General features: G+C 45.0%; 2 protein-coding genes across 2 annotated transcripts in view; both read right to left on the reverse strand.

Annotated features, from left to right (window-relative positions):
• The window catches only part of LOC148147366 (uncharacterized), a 61,543-nt gene extending 43,015 nt beyond the window's left edge, over positions 1-18,528 (reverse strand). Inside the window, exons 1-4 of the mRNA XM_087996126.1 lie at positions 18,455-18,528; positions 14,784-14,887; positions 10,669-11,118; positions 9,537-9,681 (exon numbers count right to left, since the gene is read on the reverse strand). Coding sequence (XP_087852252.1) covers positions 9,537-9,681; positions 10,669-11,118; positions 14,784-14,868 — 680 coding nt within the window. The 5' untranslated portion in view covers positions 14,869-14,887; positions 18,455-18,528. The remainder of the gene's footprint in view (positions 1-9,536; positions 9,682-10,668; positions 11,119-14,783; positions 14,888-18,454) is intronic.
• The window catches only part of LOC122545421 (adhesion G protein-coupled receptor G2-like), a 172,387-nt gene that overhangs the window by 110,103 nt on the left and 38,007 nt on the right, over positions 1-24,277 (reverse strand). The gene's annotated exons all lie outside the window — the stretch shown is intronic.

Raw genomic sequence — 24,277 nt, forward strand, 5'->3', positions numbered from 1 at the left:
TTAAAGTTAACGGGTCCTTGACGGCACCCCTTCGCTTCGGGAGAGGAGTGCGTCAAGGCTGCCCCCTGTCCGGCCAGCTGTATTCCCTGTGCGTGGAGCCTTTCCTGCGCCTCTTGCGGAGGAGGTTGTCGGCTGGTTCTGCGCGGCGCGGGCACGGGGGTGGTCCTCTCGGCCTACGCCGACTACGTGCTCCTCACTTTCACCGACCCGGCTGACCTGGGGAAGATGCGAGAGTGTACTCGGCAGCGTCTTCCGCCAGGATCAACTGGGCCAAATGTTCCGGACTACTGGTCGGCCCGTGGCGGGTGGACTCTCTGCCGGAGGAGTTACGGGGGTTCAGCTGGAGTACCACCCATCTCCTCTACCTGGGGGTCTACCTTAGCCCGGCTGAGGAATCCTGGCCGGCCAACTGGCAGGAGCTGGAGGCCAAAGTCTCTGCTCACCTAGGCCGCTGGACAGGACTGCTCCGAGTGCTATCTTACAGGAGTCGAGTGCTGGTCATAAACCAGCTGGTGGCTGCCATGCTGTGGTACCGGCTGGTCACTTTGGTCCCTCCTCCTGGCTTTGTCGCTGACATCCAGAGAACGTTGGTAGATTTTCTTCTGGGACAAAAAGATGCACTGGGTCGCCGCGCAGGTTCTGAGTCTCCCTATTGAGGAGGGCGGTCAGTCGCTGGTGTGTGTCCGCACCCAGGTCGCGACGTTCCGCCTTCAGACCTTGCGGCGATACCTTTACGTCGAGCCTCCTCCTAGGTGGTGCGCCCTGGCGACGTATTTTTTCCACCAGGTGCATAACCTCCACTACGACACGCAGCTCCTGTTCGTTGACCGTGACGGTTTGGAGGTCGCCCTCAAGACGCTGCATCTTTTACCAGGACCTGATCACTGTCTGGGACATGGTCGAATCGCGTAGCACCTACCCTCCGGCTGGAGTAGCGGCTGTCGTCAGGGAGCCGTTGCTCAGGAATCCGCACCTCCGTACTCGCGGGTTCGAGTGGCTGTCGGAGGGGAGGGCCGCGGCGGCGAGGGTGACCAGGGTCGGGGACGTGCTGGGTGCCGGGGGCCTGGGCTGGACGCTGCCGCAGGACATAGCAGGCAGGGCAGCGGTAGACGTCCGGTACGTGGCCACCGCCATCCGACGCCTTAAAACGGCGGTGCTCGGACCCGACGTAGTGCACCAGTTGGAGGACGCTCAGGTGTGCGGTGGGATCCCGTCTGCGCTCACCCCAGCCTGGACGGAATTTCACATTGGCCCCAAGGTCCCGTACTTCCCGCGGGAGCCTGTGCCCCACAACCTGAGCCACCTCCAGAATTTTAATTTTGTTCCCTTTCAGGGGGTAAAAAGGAGAGCCCTGTACCGACTGCTGCTGCACACCGTCCACCTCTTCTCCCTCATCCACCGTCCGGACACGCCTTGGCGTGCCCATTTGCCACCGGGCGTTGGGGATCCCCAGTGGAGGGCTCTCTACACGGGAGTCCTCCCCCTTTCTCTCGGGGATCTGGGGTGGAGGGTGCTGCACGCAGCAGTCCCCTGCAACCGCAGGTTGCGGTGGTTCACGGACTCCCAGCCCAACTGCTTGTTCTGTGGCGCTGTGGAGTCCGTGGACCACGTGTATATTGGGTGTGGGCGTTTGCACTCCCTTTTTTGATTTTCTCAAAATCCTCCTCCTCTACTTTTGGTTGTACTTCAGTCCCACGCTCCTGATCTTTGGGCACCCGGTACGGAGGAAGGAGGGCAGGTCTGAAGACCTCCTCGTGGGTCTGCTCCTGGGCCTGGCCAAACTGGCCATCAACAGGTCGAGGCAGCGGGCCGTGGAGGGGGTCGTTAGGGCGGACTGCCTGCCCCTCTTCCGCGGTTACGTTAGGGCCCGGGTGTCCTTGGAGAAGGAGCACGCGGTGTCCACCAACACCCTGGAGTTGTTCAGGGAGAGGTGGGCGCCGCAGGGAGTGGAGTGCATCATTTCTCCCTCCAACTCTATTTTGATTTAGTCCCTACCCTCCCCTTCACTGGTTGATCACACAGCACTGCCCTTTGATGTGAAGGGCAGTGCTTGTCGCTTGTCACTGGCCACCCGGGTGTTTTCCTATCTTCCTGATGGTGGAAATTGAATAAAGATTTGTACACTTTGTGTCTCTCACTGTGTCTTACACCTGCACACACACACCGCGGGTGCTGGGGAAAAAATAAGCACTACTGCAGTTAGGCGGTAGTGTGGGGGTTAATAAAAAATAAATAAACAGGGAATTATCACACAGTTTTTTTTTAAAAAAAAAAGAGTGGAGAAATGTTCAATGGAGTTTAAGCTGGGTAAGTGTGAGGTGATATACTTTGGGTGATCAGATGGTAAGGAAAAGTATACAGTTAATGGCAGGATCCTGAACAGCATTGATATATTGAAGGGTCTCAGGTTCAAGTCCATAGCTCCCTGAAAGTGGCCACCCAAGTAGATACGGTGGTAAAGAAGGCATCTGGAATACTTGCCTTTATTGATTCAGGATGTCAAGTTGCACCTTTATAATAATTTGATTTGGCCACATTTCGAGTACTGCATTCAGTTCTGGTCAGCACATTACAGGATGGCTGATGTGGAGGCTTTGGACAGGGTGCAGAAGAGGCTTACCAGGATGCTGCCTGGGTTAGAGGGTCTGAGCGAGAGGGAGAGAGTAGACATACTCTGGTTGTTTTCTTTGGAGCAGCAGAGGCTGAGGGGAGACTCGATGGAAGTCTATAAAATGGTGAGATGCACAGATTGGATTGACAGTCAGAATACTTTTTCCCTGAGTTGAAATGTCTAATCCTAGAGGACATGCATTTAACGTGAGCAGGGGCAAGTTCAAAAGAGGTGTGAGGGGTAAGTATTTTACACAGAGAGCGGTAGGAGTCTGGAACATGCTGCCGGGCTGGGGTGGGTGGGGTTGGAGGCAGATACGATAATGGTGTTTAAGGGACTTTTCGATAAGCACATGAATATACAAGGAATGGAGGGATATGGACCATGGGCAGGCAGAAGGGATCAGTATAATTTGGCGTTGGGTTAAGCACAACATTGTGGGCCGAAGGGTCCGTTCCTGTGCTGTACTGTTCTATGTTCTAATATTTCATGTTTATTCTTGCAAGAGGATCGAGGTGCCAGTGAATTGTAATTGGATTCCAGATGGGTGCCATTACTGAATACACTGATTCATGATGAACACAATTGCCCCTGGGAGGGCAACATAATCAAAGTGTTCATCCCCAAAGTGAAAACCATTTGGTGACAGTCTTTGTGTTTTATTGTTCAGTGTAGTTTGAATTGAAAATGGCAAAGTTTCACAGAATAGGAGCAGGAGTAGGCCAATCGGCCCTTCGAGTCTGATCTACCATTCAGTATGATCCTGGCTGTTTGTCCCCTCATCTACATCATGAATATATATTGTGAATAACTGGGACCCAAGCACCACTACTTACTGCCTGTCACTAAGAAAAAGATGGATTGATTCCTGCTCTTTGTTTCCTGTCTGCCAACCAGCTCTCTATCGATGACAGTGCACTACCACCAAACCCACACACTTTAATTTACATTAATCTTTTCTGTGAGACCTTATCGAAAGCCTTCTGAGAATCTAAATAAATCACATCCACTAGATACCCCTTAACTAGTCTACTTTACCATGAATTTGCCAAGCATGAAATGACTGTCCAATCATCTCACTGCTTTCTAAGTGCACTGCTATTAAATCTTTCAAAAAAGACTTGAGCGTTTTCCTAACTACTGTTGACAGGCTAGCTATTCTATAAATCCATGTTTGCTCTTTTTCTAAAATAGTGAGTTAAATTAATGACCCTCCAATCTATTGGGACTGTTCCAGAGTCGAGAGAATTCTGAAAGATGACCACCTGTTTCTCAGGCCACTTCCTTAAGTACTCCAGGATGGAGATTGTCAGGCCCTGGGCAGTTATTGGTCTTTAATCCCATCAATTTCTCCAATTGTTTTCCTTCAGTTCCTCCCTCTCACTAGATTCTGATTCCCTCAACATTTTTCAAATGTTATTTATGAAAATCAGACTAAACTATGTATGTAAATGTTCTGCCATCTCTTTGTGCCCCATTATACCTTCCCTTTTTCAGATTGTAACGAATATACATTTGTCTTCAATCACTGTTTCTCTCCAACTGAATAAGGAACTGTATCATACTATGGCCAGTCTTTCCCAAGGGGCCTCTGACATCAACATTTGCAATCATTCCTTTCTCACTACACAATACTCAGTCTAGGATGCCCTATCCTCTATTTCATTCATCAACACATTGATCCAGAAAATCATCTCGCAAACGCACTGGAATTCCTCTTCCTACAGCATTGGTACTGGTTTGATTTGCTCGATCTATCTGCAGATTAAAATTACCCTGAATTACCATGTATCTGTTTCTATGATTTCCTGTTTCATGCCTACATTACCACGATAGTTTGTTGGTCTATATACAACTTCCAGTGTTGGTTTATGTCCCATTGGTGTTTCTAAGCTCCATTCAAAGAGATTCCATTTCATTGGAGTCAATATCCTTCCTAACTATTGCGTAAATTGCTCTTTAACCAGCAATGTTCCCCGACCTCCTTTTCCCTTTTGTCTGTTGTATCTTTTGTTTTTGTCCTGGCTTCCCACTCTGTCTCCCTGGATAGGTTCCCATCCCCCTGCTATTTCAGTTTGAATCCTCCCTAACCAGACTGGGAAATACTCCCAGCACGACATCAGTACCAGTCCCACACAAGTGTACACCATCCAGACTGTACTAATCCCACCGCCCCCAGACCTCCCCCCAATGCCCCAGTAATCTGACACCCTCCCCCTCATACCATCTCTCCAGCCACATATTGATCTGATGTATCCTGCTATTTCTACTCTGACTTGCAAATGGTATTGGGATCAATCCTGAGATCACTACCTTTGTGAGTTTCCTTTGTAACTTGCTGCCTAACTCCCTACATTCTGCTTTTACGTCCTCATTTCTTTTTGTAACCTATGTTGTTGACATCAATGTACTCTACAACCATTGGCTGTTCATCCTTCCTCTCCAGTCCTGCAGAGCCAACCATGGTGCAACAGATTTTAGGGTCATTACATTCCTCTGAGAGGCCATTACCCCCAGCAGGATCCATTGTGGGTCTATGTGTTTTACAGGGGGATAACCACAGGGGATTCCTGCACTTGCTGCATCGTTCTGTGACTCTGCTCAGTGGTCATCCATTCACTTTCTCACATCTGAGCCTGCGGTGTGACCATCTCCCTCCGCAATACCCTCAGCCTCCCAGATGCTCCACAGTGTCCCCACTCTCTGCTCCAGCTCTGAAACCCAGGTTCCCTTTCAGTAGCTGCAGCTGGAGCCACTTCCTGCACATGTTCTGGTCCCACTTTCCCCACAGAGCAGGAGGAGCACACCACGGCATTGAGATCTACTCCCATGACTTTCTGCTTTTAATTAGACCCTTTGATTGTCTGTAAAACCAATAACATTGATTGTTTCAGGTTCTTATTCTCTGGACCGGTCTATAGTTCTCTGGCTTGTCTTTACCGCCCTTCTTAAACAGTTCAAAGTTTGGGAGAAGATTTGTAGCTCGGGTGCTCGTTGTTATCACCAATAGGATAAACAACTCACTGAGGAACCTACAAAAAAACAGACAGATAACCAGGGTTGACCTACAGAGAATGAAACCTGAAAGCAACAACACCCCCAGATTCTCTGCCAACCTAAAGTGCACAAACTAAACATCCCACTCAACCCATAGTATCACTACCAGGGACACCATCACACAAACTGGCTAAAGAACTACAGCAAAAACTGAAACACCTGATCAGCGGATCCAGACACTTTATACAATCCACACAGGAATTCTTGGACATCATCAGAAATATACACATAGACAAGGAAGAAACCATGGTCTCATTCGATGTAACGGCACTGTTCACCTCTATCGACGAAACCCTAGCCAGAGAAACAATAGCCAATCTGCTGGACATACAGAACAGACAATAAGACGGGGAACCTATCAATAAAGACGGCATACTCAAACTACTGGATCTGTGCCTCACAACACACTTCACATTCAACAACCAAATATATGAACAAACCAACGGCACACCCATGGGCTCACCCATCTCTGGACTCATAGCAAAAGCGGTAATGCAAAGGTTAGAACAAACAGTCTTACTGCAAATTCAACCCAAACTCTGGGTCAGATATGTGGTTGACACCTTTGTAATCATTAAAAACACAGAAATAGAGAACACACACCGGATCATCAACTCCACACTCACAGGAATCCGATTCACTAGAGAGGAAGAAAAGGACAACCAACTCCCATTCCTAGACGTGATGGTACAGAGAACACCGAACGGAGAATTCACCACAAAGGTACACAGGAAAGCCATACACACAGACCAAGTCCTAAACTACGAAAGCAACCACCCCAACACACACAAAAGATGTTGCATCAAGACACTGTTCAAAAGAGCTACAACACACTGCAGCACACCAGAACTGCAAAAAGAGGAAGAGGAACACCTCTACAATGTATTCGCCAAAAACGGATACCCCTGCAATTTCATCAACAGATGCCTAAGGGAAAGACAACAGAACGAGGACATGCCACAACCCAAAGGACTAGCCACACTACCATACATCAAGAACATTTCTGAACTGACAGCCAGACTACTGCGACCACTAGGACTCATAACAGCACACAAACCAACAGCCACACTCAGACAACAACTCACCAGGACAAAGGACCCGATATCCAGTATGAGCAAAACCAACGTAATATACAAAATCCCATGCAAGGACTGCACAAAACACTACATAGTACAAACAGGAAGACAGCTAATGATCCATATCCATGAACACCAACTAGCCACGAAACGACATGACCAGCTATCCTTAGTAGCCACACACTCAGATGACAAGCAACATGAGTTGAACTGGGACAACACTACTATTATAGGACAAGCCAAACAGAGAACAGCCAGTGAATTCCTAGAGGCATGGCACTCATCCACAGATTCAATCAATGAGCACATCGACCTGGACCCAATATACCAGCCACTGCAGCGGACAGCTGGAAATGACCACCGGAAGCGGCAGGTACAAACCACAATAGATGCCGGAGGAAACACCACAGAAGCGCTTCACAGGAGGCTCCCAAGCATTGAGGATGTCACCTAGACAGGGGACGAAACGTCTGCAACACAAATTCCCAGCTCGGCGAACAGAACCACAACTTCTTAAACAGTGGCACCACGTTTGCCAACCTCCAGTCTTCCGGCACCTGTGACTATCGATGATACAAATATCTCAGCAAGAGGCCCAGCAATCACCTCTCTAGCTTCCCACAGAGTTCTCGGGTACATCTGATCAGGTCCTGGGGATTTATCCAGTTTTAACTGATTCAAGACATCCAGCACTTCCTCAGCTATAATCTGGACATTTTGCAAGATGTCACCATCTATTTCCCTAAAGTCTTTATCTTCCATATCCTTTTCCACAGTAAATACTGATGCAAAATATTATTTAATATCTCCCCCATTTTCTGTGGCTCCACACAATGGCCGCCTTGCTGATCTTTGAGGGGCCCTATTCTCTCCCTAGTTACCCTTTTGTCCTTAATATATTTGTAAAAGCCCTTTGGATTCTCCCTAATTCTATTTGCCAAAGCTATCTCATGTCCCCGTTTTGCCCTCCTGATTTCCCTCTTAAGTATACTCCTACTTCCTTTATACTCTTCTAAGGATTCACTCGATCCATCCTGTCTATACCTGACTTATGCTTCCTTCTTTTTCTTAACCAAACCCTCAATTTCTTTAGTCATCCAGCATTCCCTTTACCTGCCAGCCTTCCCTTTCACCCTGACAGGAATATACTTTCTCTGGATTCTTGTTATCTCATTTCTAAAGGCTTCCCATTTTCCAGCCGTCCCTTTACTTGCGAACACCTGCCTCCACTCAGTTTTGAAAGATTTTGCCTAATACCGGCAAAATTGGCCTTTCTCCAATTTAGGACTTCAACTTTTAGATCTGGTCTATCCTTTTCCATCACTATTTTAAACCAAACAGAATTATGGTCGCTGGCCCCAAAGTGCTCTCCCGACTGACACCTCAGTCACTTGCCCTGCCTTATTTCCCAAGAGTAGGTAAGTTTTGCACCTTCTCTAGTAGGTACATCCACATACTGAATCAGAAAATTGTCTTGTACACACTTAAGAAATTCCTCTCCATCTAAACCTTTAACACTATGGCAGTCCCAGTCGATGTTTGGAAAGTTAAAATTCCTGACCATAACTACCCTATTATTCTTACAGAGAGCTGAGATCTCCTTACAAGTTTATTTCTCAGTTTCGCTCTGACTATTGGGGGGTCTATAATACAATCCCAATAAGGTGATCATCACTTTCTAATTTCTCTGCTGCTGGGACGTGGGGGTTGTATATATGGATTGTAACAACCCGACTCCTCTGCGCAGGAAGTACACACAACGGGACCACCGACAAGATGGAGAACAGAGGTTCCCCTTCCTTCTCCTTGAAGACCTTCAGGAGCTGCTCGCAATTCTTCATGCTCCTGAAGGTCACGTCAAAATAGCTTGCCCCAGGGAAATCCTGCAGGCAGTACACGACCGCTGCATCGAACCCACAGCACTCCAGCAAAATCTTCTTAATAAACACCGTCCGATCGACCAGTGTGCACTCCTCCACCTTCTTCACAGACACCCTGACTGTGTTGCGAATGCCCTGGCCTGGGCTGCGAGTACCTGAATTGGCGTTAGGCCGAAGCCAGCATGAAGATCCACCAAGAGCAGGTCAGCATAACCAAATAAACCTCCAACATCCTATCACGGTCCAGCGATGATCTCCATTAGCTCTGATGACTCGCAACACGACCCCCGTGGTATCTCCCCAGCCAGTACACGTCTGCCGCGCCGAACCTGCAGGACCCGAGCAGAATCTCTTCCTCTGGTCCTCAGGGACTACACATATTCCGAGCCAAAAGGCCGAGAAGCGGCCCAGACTGCTTCAGTGCGATGCTGACTGTGGGACACCCTTCCCAAACTGCTTCAGTGTGATGCTAACTATGGGGCGGGCGTCCCTTCCTGCCTCTCCCTCTGCTACTAAAAAGCACCACAGGCCAGAGAGTCTGGCAGCATCCAGTCAGTACAAAATGTGTCAGTTTGTATGAAATGGCAGAATACACTGTTCAGGCTCATTTTTAATTAAAATGTTTGAACTAAGCACACATCAAAATGCACTTTAGCATTTCAGGAATTTTACTGGTAAGACAAAAGATTGAAGTTGAAAAAAGCAGCAGTGCATTTTACACAACAAATTTTATTCACTTATCAGAAACCTTAAAACTAGACGAACACTCCTCGCAGACATGTTACTGAAGCAGGAAGGAACAAAAACCTGGCAGTGGATCTGTTTAATCCTTGGATAAAATACGTCTAAAATGTGTCCCCTCACCACATCAACTTTTAAACATTTTTTCAACTTCAAGTTGTCAGCACTTACCCGACTGAAATGTTCCCATCACATTGCCCCAGGATCCTGTTGGCCAGTAACATTGCATAGCGAGCATCATTTAGTTTCAATTGTCCTTTCCTTGTGAGGTCAGTCAATTTGTTTTTCTGATTTATGAAATCAGCGAATGGTGATTCTAATAGGAAAGGGACAGTGAGAAAGAAGAGGGAAACTCAACATCTCAATATCAGGAAAATATTTCAAACTTTGAGATATTATGTATATGTTTGCAAATTGCAGTGTAATGTTAAAAGGACTCTCTGTACACACATCTCCATCTTTGGGTCGAATTCTATCCTGAACAGTACAATTAAAATTGTGAATCACTGACAGGAAATGCTGGAACTACCCAGCAGGTCTGCAGTATCTGGGGAGAGGGAAACTGCATGTACGTGGCAACTCAATGATGTCCAGCCAGATCTTTCTCCCGAGTGAAAGGTACTGCATCAGAAACAGGAACAATATAAGGAAAGGAGAAAGGAAGCTTGGCATTGGGAAAGTAAATCACTTGTGGTCCTGATAGAGCATCGGGAACATTAAACTTTTTATGTGGGTCCTGATAAATTGCTGAAATCTTCACATCTGCTGTGATTATTATTAATCATCTAATTAAAAACTTCACCAAAAACCTTTCAGTTTTATCAGATTACAATTGAATCTGGTTAGAACAGACATTGCCAAATCTAGCTGGACAGGAACTAATATTCCTGTAATACTGGGAGTACTTTACCTGTGAGAAATATACTCTAAAGCTTAAAGAAATGCATATTCCACAACCTGGGTTTAAAGCCATCGATCCTTTTCATTAAGCAGGTCATGAAATTAATTGTGTTGCGATGTACAATTATCATTATTTATAGAATCAAAAGTTTTATTTTTAGTGTTCATCTGGTGCTTCATAATATAGCCCAGGCCTCCCATCTCCCCCTCCCCATTGACTGGGGACATCTCTGAAGACAGGGAGCAGCACACACCCTCCACTCACACTTTCCTCGTCCTGTGGTTGTGGGAGAAACAGAGAAAGCCTGGGCCTATGTTTCTATTTTATTCTTTATCTGTGATAAATAGAGTCATAGAGTCACATATCTGTGATTCACAATGTGTCAGTTATTATTCTACTCACCACATGCTCCTTCAGATCCAGTAAATTCCAAATAAGAAGCATTTTCCATGTGAACTGGACTGAAGTCTGACTGATTTATGTAAATAATGTCTCTCAGCAACGGTGAACTCTTGTGTGAACTGCTATTGGTGAGAGTGAAATGTTGACAACATTTCCCTCCAGTGGACATGGCAGTTGGATACGACTTTCCAATATCACCACGGGTTATGTAGAGTTGGCCAATGGATCCTTTCCAGGTGATGCAGATTTCTGATGAAGCTGCAGGTGTAGGTGCTGCAGGATCTTGTGTCCAGGAAGATGAACCATTCCCAATGAGATGAGCTTCTATTTCTAAGCCTGTTTTCTTTACAGACACTTTCAATGAACACGGGTCTGGGCCAATGTAGTGATGAGATTTATTAATGTGACTGTTCAGGTATCCACAAACTGTAAACTCAGCACCAACTATCGCTGCAAATACAATCACAAGGTAAGCATTAATCAACACCTGAGAAATTTTCTCAGAAGCTTTTTTAATCAATACTGTGACTTTGCTGGAAAATTGAGGGAAATTCCACACCAATTGCATAATCAGGAATTGATCATCAGTAACAACAACAACTTCTATTTTCATAGCACCTTTAGAGGAATAAAATGGTCCAAGGCCCTTCACTGGAGGGTTCGCAAACAAAACTTTGATGCCGTTGTAAGGTCTCATTGGTATTCATAAAACGCAGGTTAAAATATTAAAACATTTTTATTGGTCAGGATTATATAAAGATGGAGTCATGTTTTGCCAGACCACTGAAACTAATTACAGAGAAGTTTATCATCAAAAGCTCACAACCGATGCCACCAATCCACGTCTCCACGTTTTGAATCTAACCAATGCTTGTGAGTGAACAAACCACTTTTGAATGGGGCTCAGCAAATAGCGAAAAGGGGAGCAGATAAAAAGGCTAAAATGTTATGAACTCCCAGTGATGTCTCATGGCATCAGGTTAAACTTGGGCAAAGAAACCTCCTGCCAATAACCATGGACCATCCACCCATTGGCTGATGAATTGGGACTGCTCCATGTTAAACAGCACTTGGAGGAAGCACTGAGGGGGGCAAGGGTACAATATTGGGAGCTACAGATGCATCTGCCCATGACAGTATCACGAAGAGTGAGCAGCACACAGTCCCTGTGGAGACAAAGTCCCGCCTTCACATTGAGAATTACCTCCCGTGTGTGTGTGGCACTATCACTGTGCTAATTGGGACAGAGTTCGAACCGATCTAGCAACTCAAGACTGAGCATCCTTGAGGCACTGAGGGTCATCAAGAGCAGCAGAATTGCACTGCAGTACAATCCGCAAAGTGACGGCCCGGCATATCCCCCACTCAACCAGTACCATCAAGCCAGGGAATCAATCTGGGTTCAATGGAGAGTGCAGGAGGTCATGCCAAGAGCAGCACCAGGCATACTTGAAGGTGAGGTGTCAACCTGGTGAAGCTACAATACAGGACTACTTAAATACCAAACAACATAAGCAGCAACTGATAGACAGAGCCGAGCAATCCCACAGCCAATGGAACTGATTGAAGCTCAGCAGTCCAGCCACACCCAGTCATGAATAATGGTGGACCATTAACTCACTGGAGGAAGAGGAGCCTCCACAAACCTCCCCAACCTCAATGATGGAAGAGGCCAGCACATCAGCTCAAAACATACGTCTGAAGATTCACAGCAACCTTCAGCCAGAACTGCCAAGTGGATGATCTATCTTGGCCTCCTCCAGGTGTGCCCACCATTACAGATGCCAATCTTCAGCCAATTCGATCCCCTTCACGTGATGTGATCTATCAAGCTGGATTTGAGTTTGAGCTCTGACTTATCCAGTAATAACATCAGCTGCGATCATAACAGGGGTCTCCTCCAGCCATATAAAATTCAAACAGACACCAACAGGGTGAACGCAGGTTAACACAAGGTCTCAGGGGGGAGGCAGACGAGGAGATTCAGGAGGATGGAGTTGTCAAAGAGATGAGAACGAGGATCAGCTACAAATGATATGAGGTCAGAGCAGAAATGAGGACATTACTGATGTGTACACAGGGAGTCTTTGTGATAGGGAGGATGTGGGTTCAGAACCTCAAATCAGAGGTAAATGGGACACTGAGTTGGGGAACAATTTCTTTTCCCTCCTGTTGTCACGGAGACAGGGCGAATTGAGGAGCAGGTTAATAAATATGTGTGATCAGGTGAAGGGGTTGAATAAATTTCAGTTAGTTAGGGATTAAATTTTAATCATCCCAAGCAAACAGGAATCACGGATGTACACAGGCAGCTTGAAACACAGGAGCCATATTATCAGCAACATTCATCCATCCTTGGGTGAAGAACACACAGTGTCTGTGTCATAAATAATGTTGTAATATGTTGTATAAAGCTGGGAGTTGGCTGTAACCCAGGAAAGTTGATTTTACATTTCATGATCTGACTCGCTGTCCTGGTATACGCATGAAAATATATAACTGTTTGACCTGTTTCCTCAATCCTCCACCAACTTATCAAGTTGTGTGATAAAATGAAGCCACAGTCAAAGGCTTTGATCTTGCCAACACTGAGATGGAGAAAGTTATAGCTCTTCCAAAACAGAACCCTGGAAAAGGGATCAGGAAATGTAAAGGCAATAGATATTACCGAACAGCAAAGTGAAACTGTGAGTTTAATCTGTAACTTTGATGAAATGAGCTTGCCTGAGATTTTGCACTGAAAGGGGATCGCATGTTCAGAGAGTTCACAATATTCCCTCCTCCTGACGTGTCTGTTCCCTTCCTCAGCCTGAGCCTGTCAGCAAGGAAGAAGGTCAGGAACAGAATCTCATGTCACATCCTGCTCACTGAGGAGGCCTTTCACCAAACTGAATGACTTCGCTGCTGGAGAGCTTATTGGACTTTGACTGGAGGAAGGTTCAGGATTCAGGAGGATAAATGTATTTTTCCAATTTTTTATTCAGCTTTTGAAGTTGTTATAACCAGGTGTGTGAAGGGAATCAACTCCCTGTTTTTTCACTCCTATTACTCAGCTGCCAAAACATTTATCTATTTTGTTCAGTAAACAGTCATGGTCTTTCAATCAAAACAAAATTAACAATCACTACAAAATGAAGGAGTCCATTATCAAGATTTTCTTGAATGAAAAGAGGACTTTTATGACTCACTTAATTCTCGAACCAATCATTAAAATTAACACACACATACACAGAGATAGAAAGTTCAAAATAGACAGAAATAATATTCATGCAGTTGAGGAGCCTTTAGACACCTTGTGATGTTAACTCTTAACCTGAAATCAGAGTTTAGTGACTTTTATCCTCAACAGTAACAGAATCTGTAGATCTTTGAATTCTTGGTGAACAGTTGTTTCTCGAATTTACTTTTTCACTGGGTGCTGTTTCTGAGATAATGTTAGAAACAGAAAGGGGGAGAGAGAATTCCAGCTCTTGCTACACAAATTCACTTTTCATTCTCTCAGTCCTGATGCTGAAAAGCAGCTGTTGAAATACAGTTCAGTGTGTATTCTAGAGTCGCGATCCTTTGTTTTTTTCAACCAGTCTGATTGATTGGTAACTCTTGCATCTCCCAAAATATTAAAGCAACACTCACAACTGTACTAAATGGGGAGTAAAAATCTCTGAATGGTTGCTCGTTACATTTCTTCAAATAAAATGGTAATTTCACAATAGATTGATTGTTTCATACGAATGGGTTTCATGAATCTTGCCAACCTTTGGGCAGGTGGCCCCTGCAGCCATTTTAGATTCATGTTTTTCCTTTTTGTCAACCGTGTTACTCTCTGAAAGGTCTCAGGTATAACAAACTGATGTTAGAGGTGAAAGGTTGATTGCCCATCTTTGTCATTACCATTACGTACTGCCACATTCAGCTAATTCCTTTATCACTGCAATTGTCTTAATTTATTACTTTACCTTCTATTAACCGTGTTTGTACAGTAAAGCTCTGACCAATGTTCATACTGAGGTACATGCACAATCCATCGCATTGGATCACCAGCCTCATACAGCATTGAAAATAAACTGGGGAATTTCAAAGAAGTGAAACAAAGGAAGTGCTGAGAAATGAATTACCTTTCCCAATGTGAAAGCTGAAGAAACATAACAGAAGGCAGTGACAGTTGATCAGTCTGTGAAAGGAGCTGGTTTTGAGAGGCATCTTCCACTGGGTTCCTCCTCTGGAAAATCAACATTGTGAATATGAGAGCACAGGGTGAGGTTCACACAAATGATGGTTACATCCAAAACATGCAAAATTACATGGAGTTAAATGATGACCTGTCATTGTCCCAACACCCAGTGACACCAATTGACAGGATGTAGCTCCCATTTGAAATCACTGTGATCGGTGAATTTTGGGGGAAATTATTGAGATTTTGATGGAGAGAAATCCTCAGATGGAGTTGTCAGGCTGCTGGGACTCAGCTGTGAGTGACCAAGTGAAACAGGGACTGATAGAGGCTGAGGGCAGCTCATCTGTCCTTGTTAGTTCATGGTCTGAGGAGATCAGAGACCAGAAATAAAAATACAGGTAGTCTGAGCTCAAAAGTGAACAGAAATGTTTGGAATTAATCAATTTGAATTGATTGTCATGTTCCATCAATTCTTCAGATATAGATTTGGGTTGTAATTCCCTCAGGTTTTCAAATAATCCCAGAGCTGGCTTGGGTATTACTGTGGAAAAGCTTGTGATCCAGGGAGTTAATGTGACATTTGATCCAGCATTCACCCAAATGACACTCTCCCTCCGCCCACCATCTCTTTGTTTGGGTGATGTGAAGCTAATCCCCCTGCCCAATACCACCCATCATTCCCTGTTTTAAATACTCTCCTTCCCCTCCCCAGGTGGTTCTGGATGAGCAGGGAAGGAGTCACAATAATGTTGCAGCCATCGTACAACCCTAATCTTCATTCTCCTCATGTTTTTAATCTTTCAGGACCATACGTTATGGAAAAGAGAGAATCAAATTACACCACTGCAGAATATTTAGGGCAGGAATCAGACCAGCCACAATTACTGGGCAAATAGATGAATAATCAATTTAAAACACACATGATTATCCAGACCATAACCGACATACCTGCTACTGGCAACATATGGTTTATAGGTTTGGGGGAAGGTTTGGAGTAAGTGGGTCAATTGTAAAATTGGGAATAGGGTCAGAGGTTATTAGTTCAGATTAGGTGTTCAAGTTGGAAATCAGGATGACTGATGTGAATTGGGTTTTGGGCTGGGGTTTGGGAGTTGGGGTTAATGCTGAGGGTTTTTAGTTAAGGAGTGGGGATGGTATATTGGTGAAAGTTTAACCCAGCAAGACCAGCTGCCTCATTGTGACACCAGTTACTGTTAATGCCACGAATGTCAATGCTGTCGACATCACAAGCATTCTGTAAAGGAATGAACAATAGATAAAAAGGTGTGTAATTGAAGAACTGAACTGGGATGGAGCATTTAGTAAGGGGTTTCAGAATGATACTGAACAAACCAATTTCAATGGTCTGAACAATATGAAAATAACTACTCAATACAGCACAGATGGTCAGACATAAGAATGTAACTGTTTATAATTTTAAAGTGAGGGTTTTATACTATACTAGTCAAATCTTCCTTGGATTTCTGAGTTGCATCTTGTCAACAAAAGCCAACACATTCATTCGTTAAACAATGTTCAAAAGGAATATATTAATAATATTTGAAACATGGTAAGGCAAGAGAAACACAAACTGCTCAATTGGAAATGGTATTTCCAGGGAGATATTGTTAATGTCCCTCAGGTACGAATCTGTCAGGATGAACACCGAGTACGGCTTCAACTAAATAACTGACTGTGGATGAAAACTTCCAGTGAGGAAACTTCCATTTTAGAAAACAGGAATTACAATTTATGATGAGTCTACATTTGTTCTCATTGAGACAGGCAGCATGCAAACTACACACTGTCTCCTCACTTCAATAATGTCAGTGAGCAGCCCAGCCTGAATCAGACTGCACAATCAACAGGGGGCCGGTAAAGTGTTTGGATCACCCATCGCTCAGCGAGACCTTCACATTTAAAGGTTACTACAGGGCATCCACAAACTTTGCAACAACAAAACTCAGTCAAAGCACCTGAGTGCTGAGTGGCCATTGGATGGCTGTCTGTTTAAATGACCTTGTTGGGTGTTGTCTCCTTGTCCACCAGCTCGGAGTGATGAGGAGAGGGCATTGACTGGACCCATGGTCTCCACGTTGGTAGGACATGCACCAAATCAGCCAATGAGGCTGTTTCCATGTCAGAATCTGCTGTATATTTCCAGCTCACCCAGAACATGTCCACACATCTGCCCTGACAGGAATGGGCTGGAGTGGAATTCTACAGCCCCTGTCTCTACCACACCTCAATTAAAATACTCATCAAATAGGCTAAGTAGGTCATGGAAATAACTTGTTGATTCAACAAATGATAAACATCAGGAATAATCTGCATAAGCAACAAAATGAAAACAAAATCTGTGAAATGTGTTCATTCCAAGCCCAGACAGCCAGGAGCTAATTGTCCAATATGGAGGGTGTGCTTTACACACACATTCCATGTTAAAATTGCACTGACCACCTCACAGATGACACCAGAATTATTGACATGTTCCCCTTCCACCAACATCTTCTTGGGGATACTGGGGTTAAAGTACAGTGTGTAAAACCAGCAGCTCCATGAGCAGCACTGCATGGTCAAGAGAAAAATGGCCTGACTGATGTTTGTCTGAATTTGGGCAGTGGGCCAGATAGATCCCCCTGACAACATAGTATTCAATGGAGAGGTCAAAGTGTAATGGTGAATCCATGTGAGACCTCAGCAACACGGACAGTTAGACTGCATTCACTTCATGTTCACACCACAGCCTCTAGATCTGTGGAAGAAGCATCCACTGCCCTCTGCCCTAAATCACTCACATTGGGGTGTACTCAGGACCCTCATCATTGTGAGACACAAATATCAGTCTAGTCAGCCGTCCACTAAACAAAACTGTGACCCTGCAATTCTAATTCCAATGATACTGCTTTCTCACTGTCTTGGGAAGTACACACAGTGACTCAGAACTTATGATGGACAGTGGATAGGAATTTCTGTTCTTCAGAAAGTCATCCTGATCTGGAACCAAGACCCAGCCTTTGTACAGACTGGATGACTGTGTGAGTGAGTCATATCGACATCCACAGAGAGTAGAAGGAGTATTACTGTGTTCATACAGTCCTCATTCCAAATCTTACACAGGGCAGTGTAGGAGCTTCTGAAAACACAGGGACGGCAGGTTCCAGAGTTACACCCAAAGTTGTGCACCAATCCCACCCTCACCAATGTGATACCCTCCTGTAGGTCCCACTAACCCTGGCAGGGTCAGTGTTGGAAGGAACCGTGAGGGACAATAACAGACCAGGAAATTCAGGAACAGTTTGTGCAACTATCCATGAAACAGTGCACAGACAGAGGGTCACAAAATACTTCACACAGAATGTTCTCCGCCTTCCATTATAAAACCTCGATTGTATCAATACATTTATGTTCAGAAATTTGCCAAAAACAGAAAAATATACAATTGCCCTGAGCATTCCTCACACAACATGTATTATCATTCAGGAAGACTCGGTTAATGACAATATATTAAAACAAGCAGGTTTACATTTCACATTCGACTTTGTCAACCTGGACTTAAATAGTAAACATATTCCGATTAAAAGCATAAATAAAGTAATACCAGCTCCTTACCTGTGGCCTGCGGGTCCTGGACATTGAGAAACTGACACACAATGTGGGAATTCTATATGTGCTAGAAATTTGCCTGTGCAGGTACTTTTGCATTGATAACCAGCGTTATTGATTTCCTGGAACAATCGGAGCTGAGCTCTGTGTGCACCAGTCTCGTAAACATGGAAATATGGAAAATGTGGCATTGACGTTCATAGAATCCCTTCTGTGTGGAAATCGGCCCTTCAGCCCAACAGGTCCACACTGGCCTCCAAACAGTATCCTACTCAAATCCATTCCACTCCATTTACCTCAAACTAACACATCCCTGAACACTATGGGGAATTTAGCATGGCCAACTCACCCAACCTGAATTCCTTTGGATTGTATGAGGAAACCCACACAGGTACGGGGAGATTGGGCAAATACTACACCGACAGGCACCTGAGGCTGGAATCAAACCAGGGTCCCTGGTGGTATGAGGGAGCAGTGCTAACCACTGAGCCACCGTGCCATCCCTAACATTGAGCTGAACACAGGCCAGCAGGAAATGTTATCCATTGATGGTTCAATAAAAAATAAGGGAATGTTGAGCCAAGTAAGAGGTGAATCCAAATATGTCAAAGGCAGCACCATCTTCTGATGTTATCGATCACTGAGGGAACTCATGCAGTCAGTTACACTTGGGCCAAGCTTCAATGTTGGGGCAGTCTCAGAGGAGATTCCAGTCAGTGAATGTCCTGTGTGGAGGAGGAGAGCATTGGACACAGAAATAATGAGCAGTTTACCCAAAAACAATGTGGATATAAATCTTCATGAAAAGAATATTTCAACAAACAGCCACCTGATTATCTTTAATTCCCAGGGCACAAAGTATGACTCTGACTGAGAGAGTGGTCACCCTGAGCTACAATCAATGAGACAAGTTTTTTTCCGTCTGTTTGCTCCATATTGTGTACTGTCCAAGGCAGAGATCGGATGCTTTGCTGCTGCTGACAACAGGAACAGCAACAAGAGAATGTACAACCTGGTACAGTGCATGGGCAACAGCATGGGGAGCTGGCAACACTACAACAACAACATGTATTTAGATAGCACCTTTAGCAATGAAACATCCCAAAGTTTATCACAGGATACTTTGAGGGAGGAGGGAAGGCAGTAATTTGGAGTGGGTGGAGAAATCGATTGTTGGGGAGAAGAGGACACAGATGAGGAAATACAGCTGTATAAACTCACTCCAATTCACTGAGCAGGGTCAGGGATGGACTGGAAATAATCCTGAAGATGAGGAAGGAGGAGGCCAAGGATCGAGGGAAATAATGTAATGACCAACATCCATTACTTACATTGGATGGGGTGAGATACCTGTGCCCATCCTCCACCTCCATCAGAAACACAAAGTCTGACTGTTCTGAGTTGTTTGTGTCCCATCCATGAGAAGATTAAATACTGTGAGGTGGGCAGTGGGAAAGTGACTCAGCTGCTCCTCCCTTGACTGGGACTCAGACTCGAATGTGTCAGATTCAGATTGCAACCTGCCCTTGTGTTGGACTAATGGATCCAAAGTAAATAATGGAGAAGGAACTGGAAATTAACACTTAGCTCGAACATTTCAAAGGCAGGGAGCCCTGTGGATGTTTGTACCTATTAGAAACTAGGGAGGTATTTGTCATGGTTCTCCTCCAACTAAAATTAGCAAGGATTTGGGAGAGGATGTGAATATTCAATGAGTTCAAGGTAATGTCACCACAGGCTGACTGGACCATTGGAGAGAGTCATCTGGTCCTGGTTTAACCTGAGGGTCACCCTGCACAGGGGGAGGGAGAGGTTGAGAAGAAGAGCCCTTTATGGGAACCTCAATTCATGCAGGAATTGAACCCTCACTGTTGGCATCACTCTGCACTGTAAACCAGCTCTCCAGCCAACTGAGCCCCACTGTCAACGTTCAAGGATGTTTCTGGGAACTTTGAAGAACACAGATTCATGTCCAGAGTTCAGTGGAAAGTCTCAGCTGTGTCCTTTCCCCATTTCTCTTTCACTGCTGTCCTCGGGACCAGAGAGTGATCCCCCAGTCCAGGGAATACCTGCTGGAAATCTGGCTTCTGGATAAATGTTAGATCCTTCTGGTACACTCTTATTGAATCTCAAGTAGGATAAGCCTGTCATACTACAACAGAAACCTTCTGTCACTCTCTAAGGAGCTGTTTCTCCAAAGGGTGCTGGGACAGCCCTGAAACAAGAAGGAAAGCCAATAACATTTGTATCCCGGGCTCTACCCTCAGCTGAAACCCGATATACCACATAGAAAAAGCACTTTTGGCAGTCGTGTAGGGATATGAGAAGTTCATACATATTTCTCTGGGAGAAAGTTCATCCTGGACATTGATCACCATCCACAGGAGCAGACCGACAAGAATCATCTTCATAAAATGTCAACAAGACAGAGGTTATTCTTGAGGTTTCAGAGTTATGACTCCACTTAGAAATACAAGCCAGCAAGAGAAATGGTGCTGACAGACTCCCCATCTTGATTGCTGCCACAGGAGAAAGATGAGATACAAGTTCTGGCTGTAAGGATCCATCACCTCCTGAATATAACACCCTCACAACTGAGTCAGATGAGAGATTGGACAGCAAGGACAAGGAGCTACTGTTGCTGTGTCAGTGACGGCCTGATAGGATACAGTGAGCACAGCCAGTAAATCGGCAGGACCCGTCTATCAGACATGATAACGTTCTGGAAGCTGGTCTTACTAGTCAGACCCAGAATCAACATCCCCAACCCAAAGCAGGCAGAGCATCTGCAGAAGGTACGGGAAGGTCACACGAGAATAGAAAGACATAACCCGAGAACCACCTCAGCTGTCAATTAGAAAGATGTACACAGGCATTATAAATATAGTGTTCAAATCCAGACAGCCAGCCTATGAGAATGAATAGCAGCCAATGGGGACAATTCATGGCTAACAACTGGCTGTGTGTAATAGCAGACCATGTAATAACAAGGCCTAGTGTGTGGGGGTTGGGTTGGGGTTGGGTTTCCTAAGCTGACCATTAACACACCTTTGTCTGTCTGACTGTCCACCTCTCACTTTAGGCTGTTTCTTCACCTGTCACTTACTCCTCAACCCATCCCCAACCCCATCTTCTCTATAAAAGCCAACTTTCTCCCAGCTACCATCAGTTCTGAAGAATGGCCACTGGACCCGAAATATCAATTCTGATTTCTCTCCACAGATGCTCCCAGACCTGTTGACGTTTTCCAGCATTTTCTGTTTTTGTTTCTGTTTTCCAGCATCAGGATTTCTTTTGTTTTTTTTATTGGATCATAATTTTATTAGTTTTAAAATAGTTTAGAAAAGGACAGACCTGATCCAAAAATTAAAGTTCAATATTGGAGTGAGGCCAATTTTGATGGTGTGAGGGAGGAACTGTCAAAGGTTGATTGGGCAAAGGTTCTTCACAGGGAAAGGGATGGTTGGAGCTGGGGAAGCCTTCAAACATGAGGGAACAGATGTTCAGAGACAGGATGTTCCTGTTAGTGCATTGTGTAAGGCTGGTGGGTACAGGAAATACTGGATGAATATAAAAATTGAGGCACTGCTCAGGAAAAAGGAGGAATATGTCAGGTATAGACCGGGGGATTGCGTGAATCCCTCGGGAAGCATAAGGGCAGTGGGAGGATACTTCGAGTGAAATCAGGAATGGAATGCAGAGAAATTCTACAAATTTATATCCCCAAGTTCCCAAGCTTCCATGTCCTTCTCCGTCGTGTCTGCAAGGCCAAAGAAACAAGCCACCCATCGTAATCCCACTTGACAGCATTTGGTCCATTGCCCTGCAGGTTAAGGATGAGATGCATATCGAAATGCATTAGAAATTAGTTACGGATCATTGCTTCTGCTCTCCTTTCAGACAATGACTTCCAGACTCCTACCCACTGGATTAAAACACTTTTCCTCATCTCCCCATAGATCATTGTCCCAATCACTTTCAGTCTCTGCCCTCTTGTCACTGATTTCTGCTAAATAGGCCCTTTCTATCAACTGTACCCAAGTTCCTTCATTTTGAACATCTTCGTCAAACCTCATCTTAATATTTGTCTTCAAAGGAGAACAAGTCTCGACAATCCAGTCCCTCCTCATTGCTGTATTTTCCAGTCCTGGCAATATCCTTCACTCTTCTCTGTGCCCTTTCTCATAAAATCATCCTTTCTGTGATGTGGGCAGAACTGTGCACATTATTCCTGCTGTGGCTGAACTAATAAAGAGAAGGTTTCCATGTACTTATTTAATCACCTTGTTGACCTGCCTTGCTCCCTTTAGGGGTCTGTGGTCATCCACTCCAAGATCTCTCAGCATCTCTGTAGCTCAATATTCTCCCATTTGTTGTCTGTTCCTTTCCCTTGCTTGACCTCACCAAACACACTGTCCCACACTGGTCTGGGTTAAATTCCATTTGGAACTTTTCTGACCAGCTGACCAGCCCATTCCATTCAAACTTCTCTCTCTCTGGGTTTATCACATCTGACATTTCACAATCCTCCTCAACTACAATGTCTGCATCAGCTGCTCTCTTGTTAAGACTGAGACAATATTCCTGAAGAACTTTGCCAATATCTTTCACCCTTATGTCTGGGTTTCTTTTATGGGTCATCCTTTTTCTTCCATGATCCTTTTAATGTATTGATAACCCATCTCCCCATTCACCTTGATTGTGCTTGCCAAGGTCCTTTCTTGCCCTCAGTTTGCTTTCCCTTGTATTCTCTTTGATTTCTCTTTGCACTCTCCTACCCCTCTTAAATTTCTCCAGTGTGAGTTCTCAGCATCAGACATAATTATTTACTTCAGTCAGACACTGGTTAGACGTAATGTGACACACCTTTGGGGCAGGTGGGACTTGCACCCAGATCATTCTGGCCCTGAGGAAGGACACTGCAGCTCTCCCACAACACCCCTCGGTATTGGATAGAAGCTTTCCTTTCTGCCTTATGTTATCCCCATAAGCTCCTTGATATCTTGGGGAGAGTGGGTCTCAAGATTTGGCCATTGTCCCCTGTTTTCTTTATGGGAACATATTTATTCTAAAACCCTCGAATCTCCCACGTGAATATCTTGCAGCGCACTGACACTGATTTACCTTCAAGAACCTGTTTCCATCACACATTCGCAAAATCATTGCACAGCTGACTTTCCACCTCCAATTGAGAATTCTTCTAACTCCTGTTCTATCGCTGTCCTTTTCAGTAATTATGTAGTTACTACTCACTGGTGACCCTGCATCACTGCTATTGGCACTTCCATCTCCTGCACATGCTCAGTTCCTCTTTTTGTCTCATTGTAGGACAAATTAGCCAATAACCTGATTGAGAGGCCTGAGCCAGGAAGGGAGTGATGGATATCAGGCTCCTCACTCCCTACAGGGAAAAAATTCTGGAATTAGCTGGAGAAGAATTTACTTGCTCATGTGGGAAGAGGGAAGCCTGTATGTCGCACACACTGACCCAGCTTCATTGGGCTGTGCTTCCCTCACATTAACACCAGGGCTAATTGATTCTGAACCACTCCACCCACCCCAGAAGAGGAATATCTGCTCCACCCACTTTTCATCTGGTCTCAGCCATTTTTGCTGCTGTTGTGTAATTGATATTTGAGCTTTTGTGATAAAGTTCCAATTTCATGTTCTTGTGAGAGACTTGCAGGCTGCTTCTGTGTGAGAATATTTTCCCTCCATCCTTCATGTTACCTTTTGTGTTGCTGCTCCTGTGTGCCCTATGACCTTACAGTGTCCCCCTGATTCCTTTGAGCACCTTCAGGTTACAATTAATGTGCACACTTTAGTCCC

The sequence above is a fragment of the Chiloscyllium plagiosum genome, unplaced genomic scaffold (assembly GCF_037043375.1).
Source record: "Chiloscyllium plagiosum isolate Xiang-an unplaced genomic scaffold, Cpla_swu_hap1 HiC_scaffold_17, whole genome shotgun sequence".
NCBI classification, from domain to species: domain Eukaryota; kingdom Metazoa; phylum Chordata; class Chondrichthyes; order Orectolobiformes; family Hemiscylliidae; genus Chiloscyllium; species Chiloscyllium plagiosum.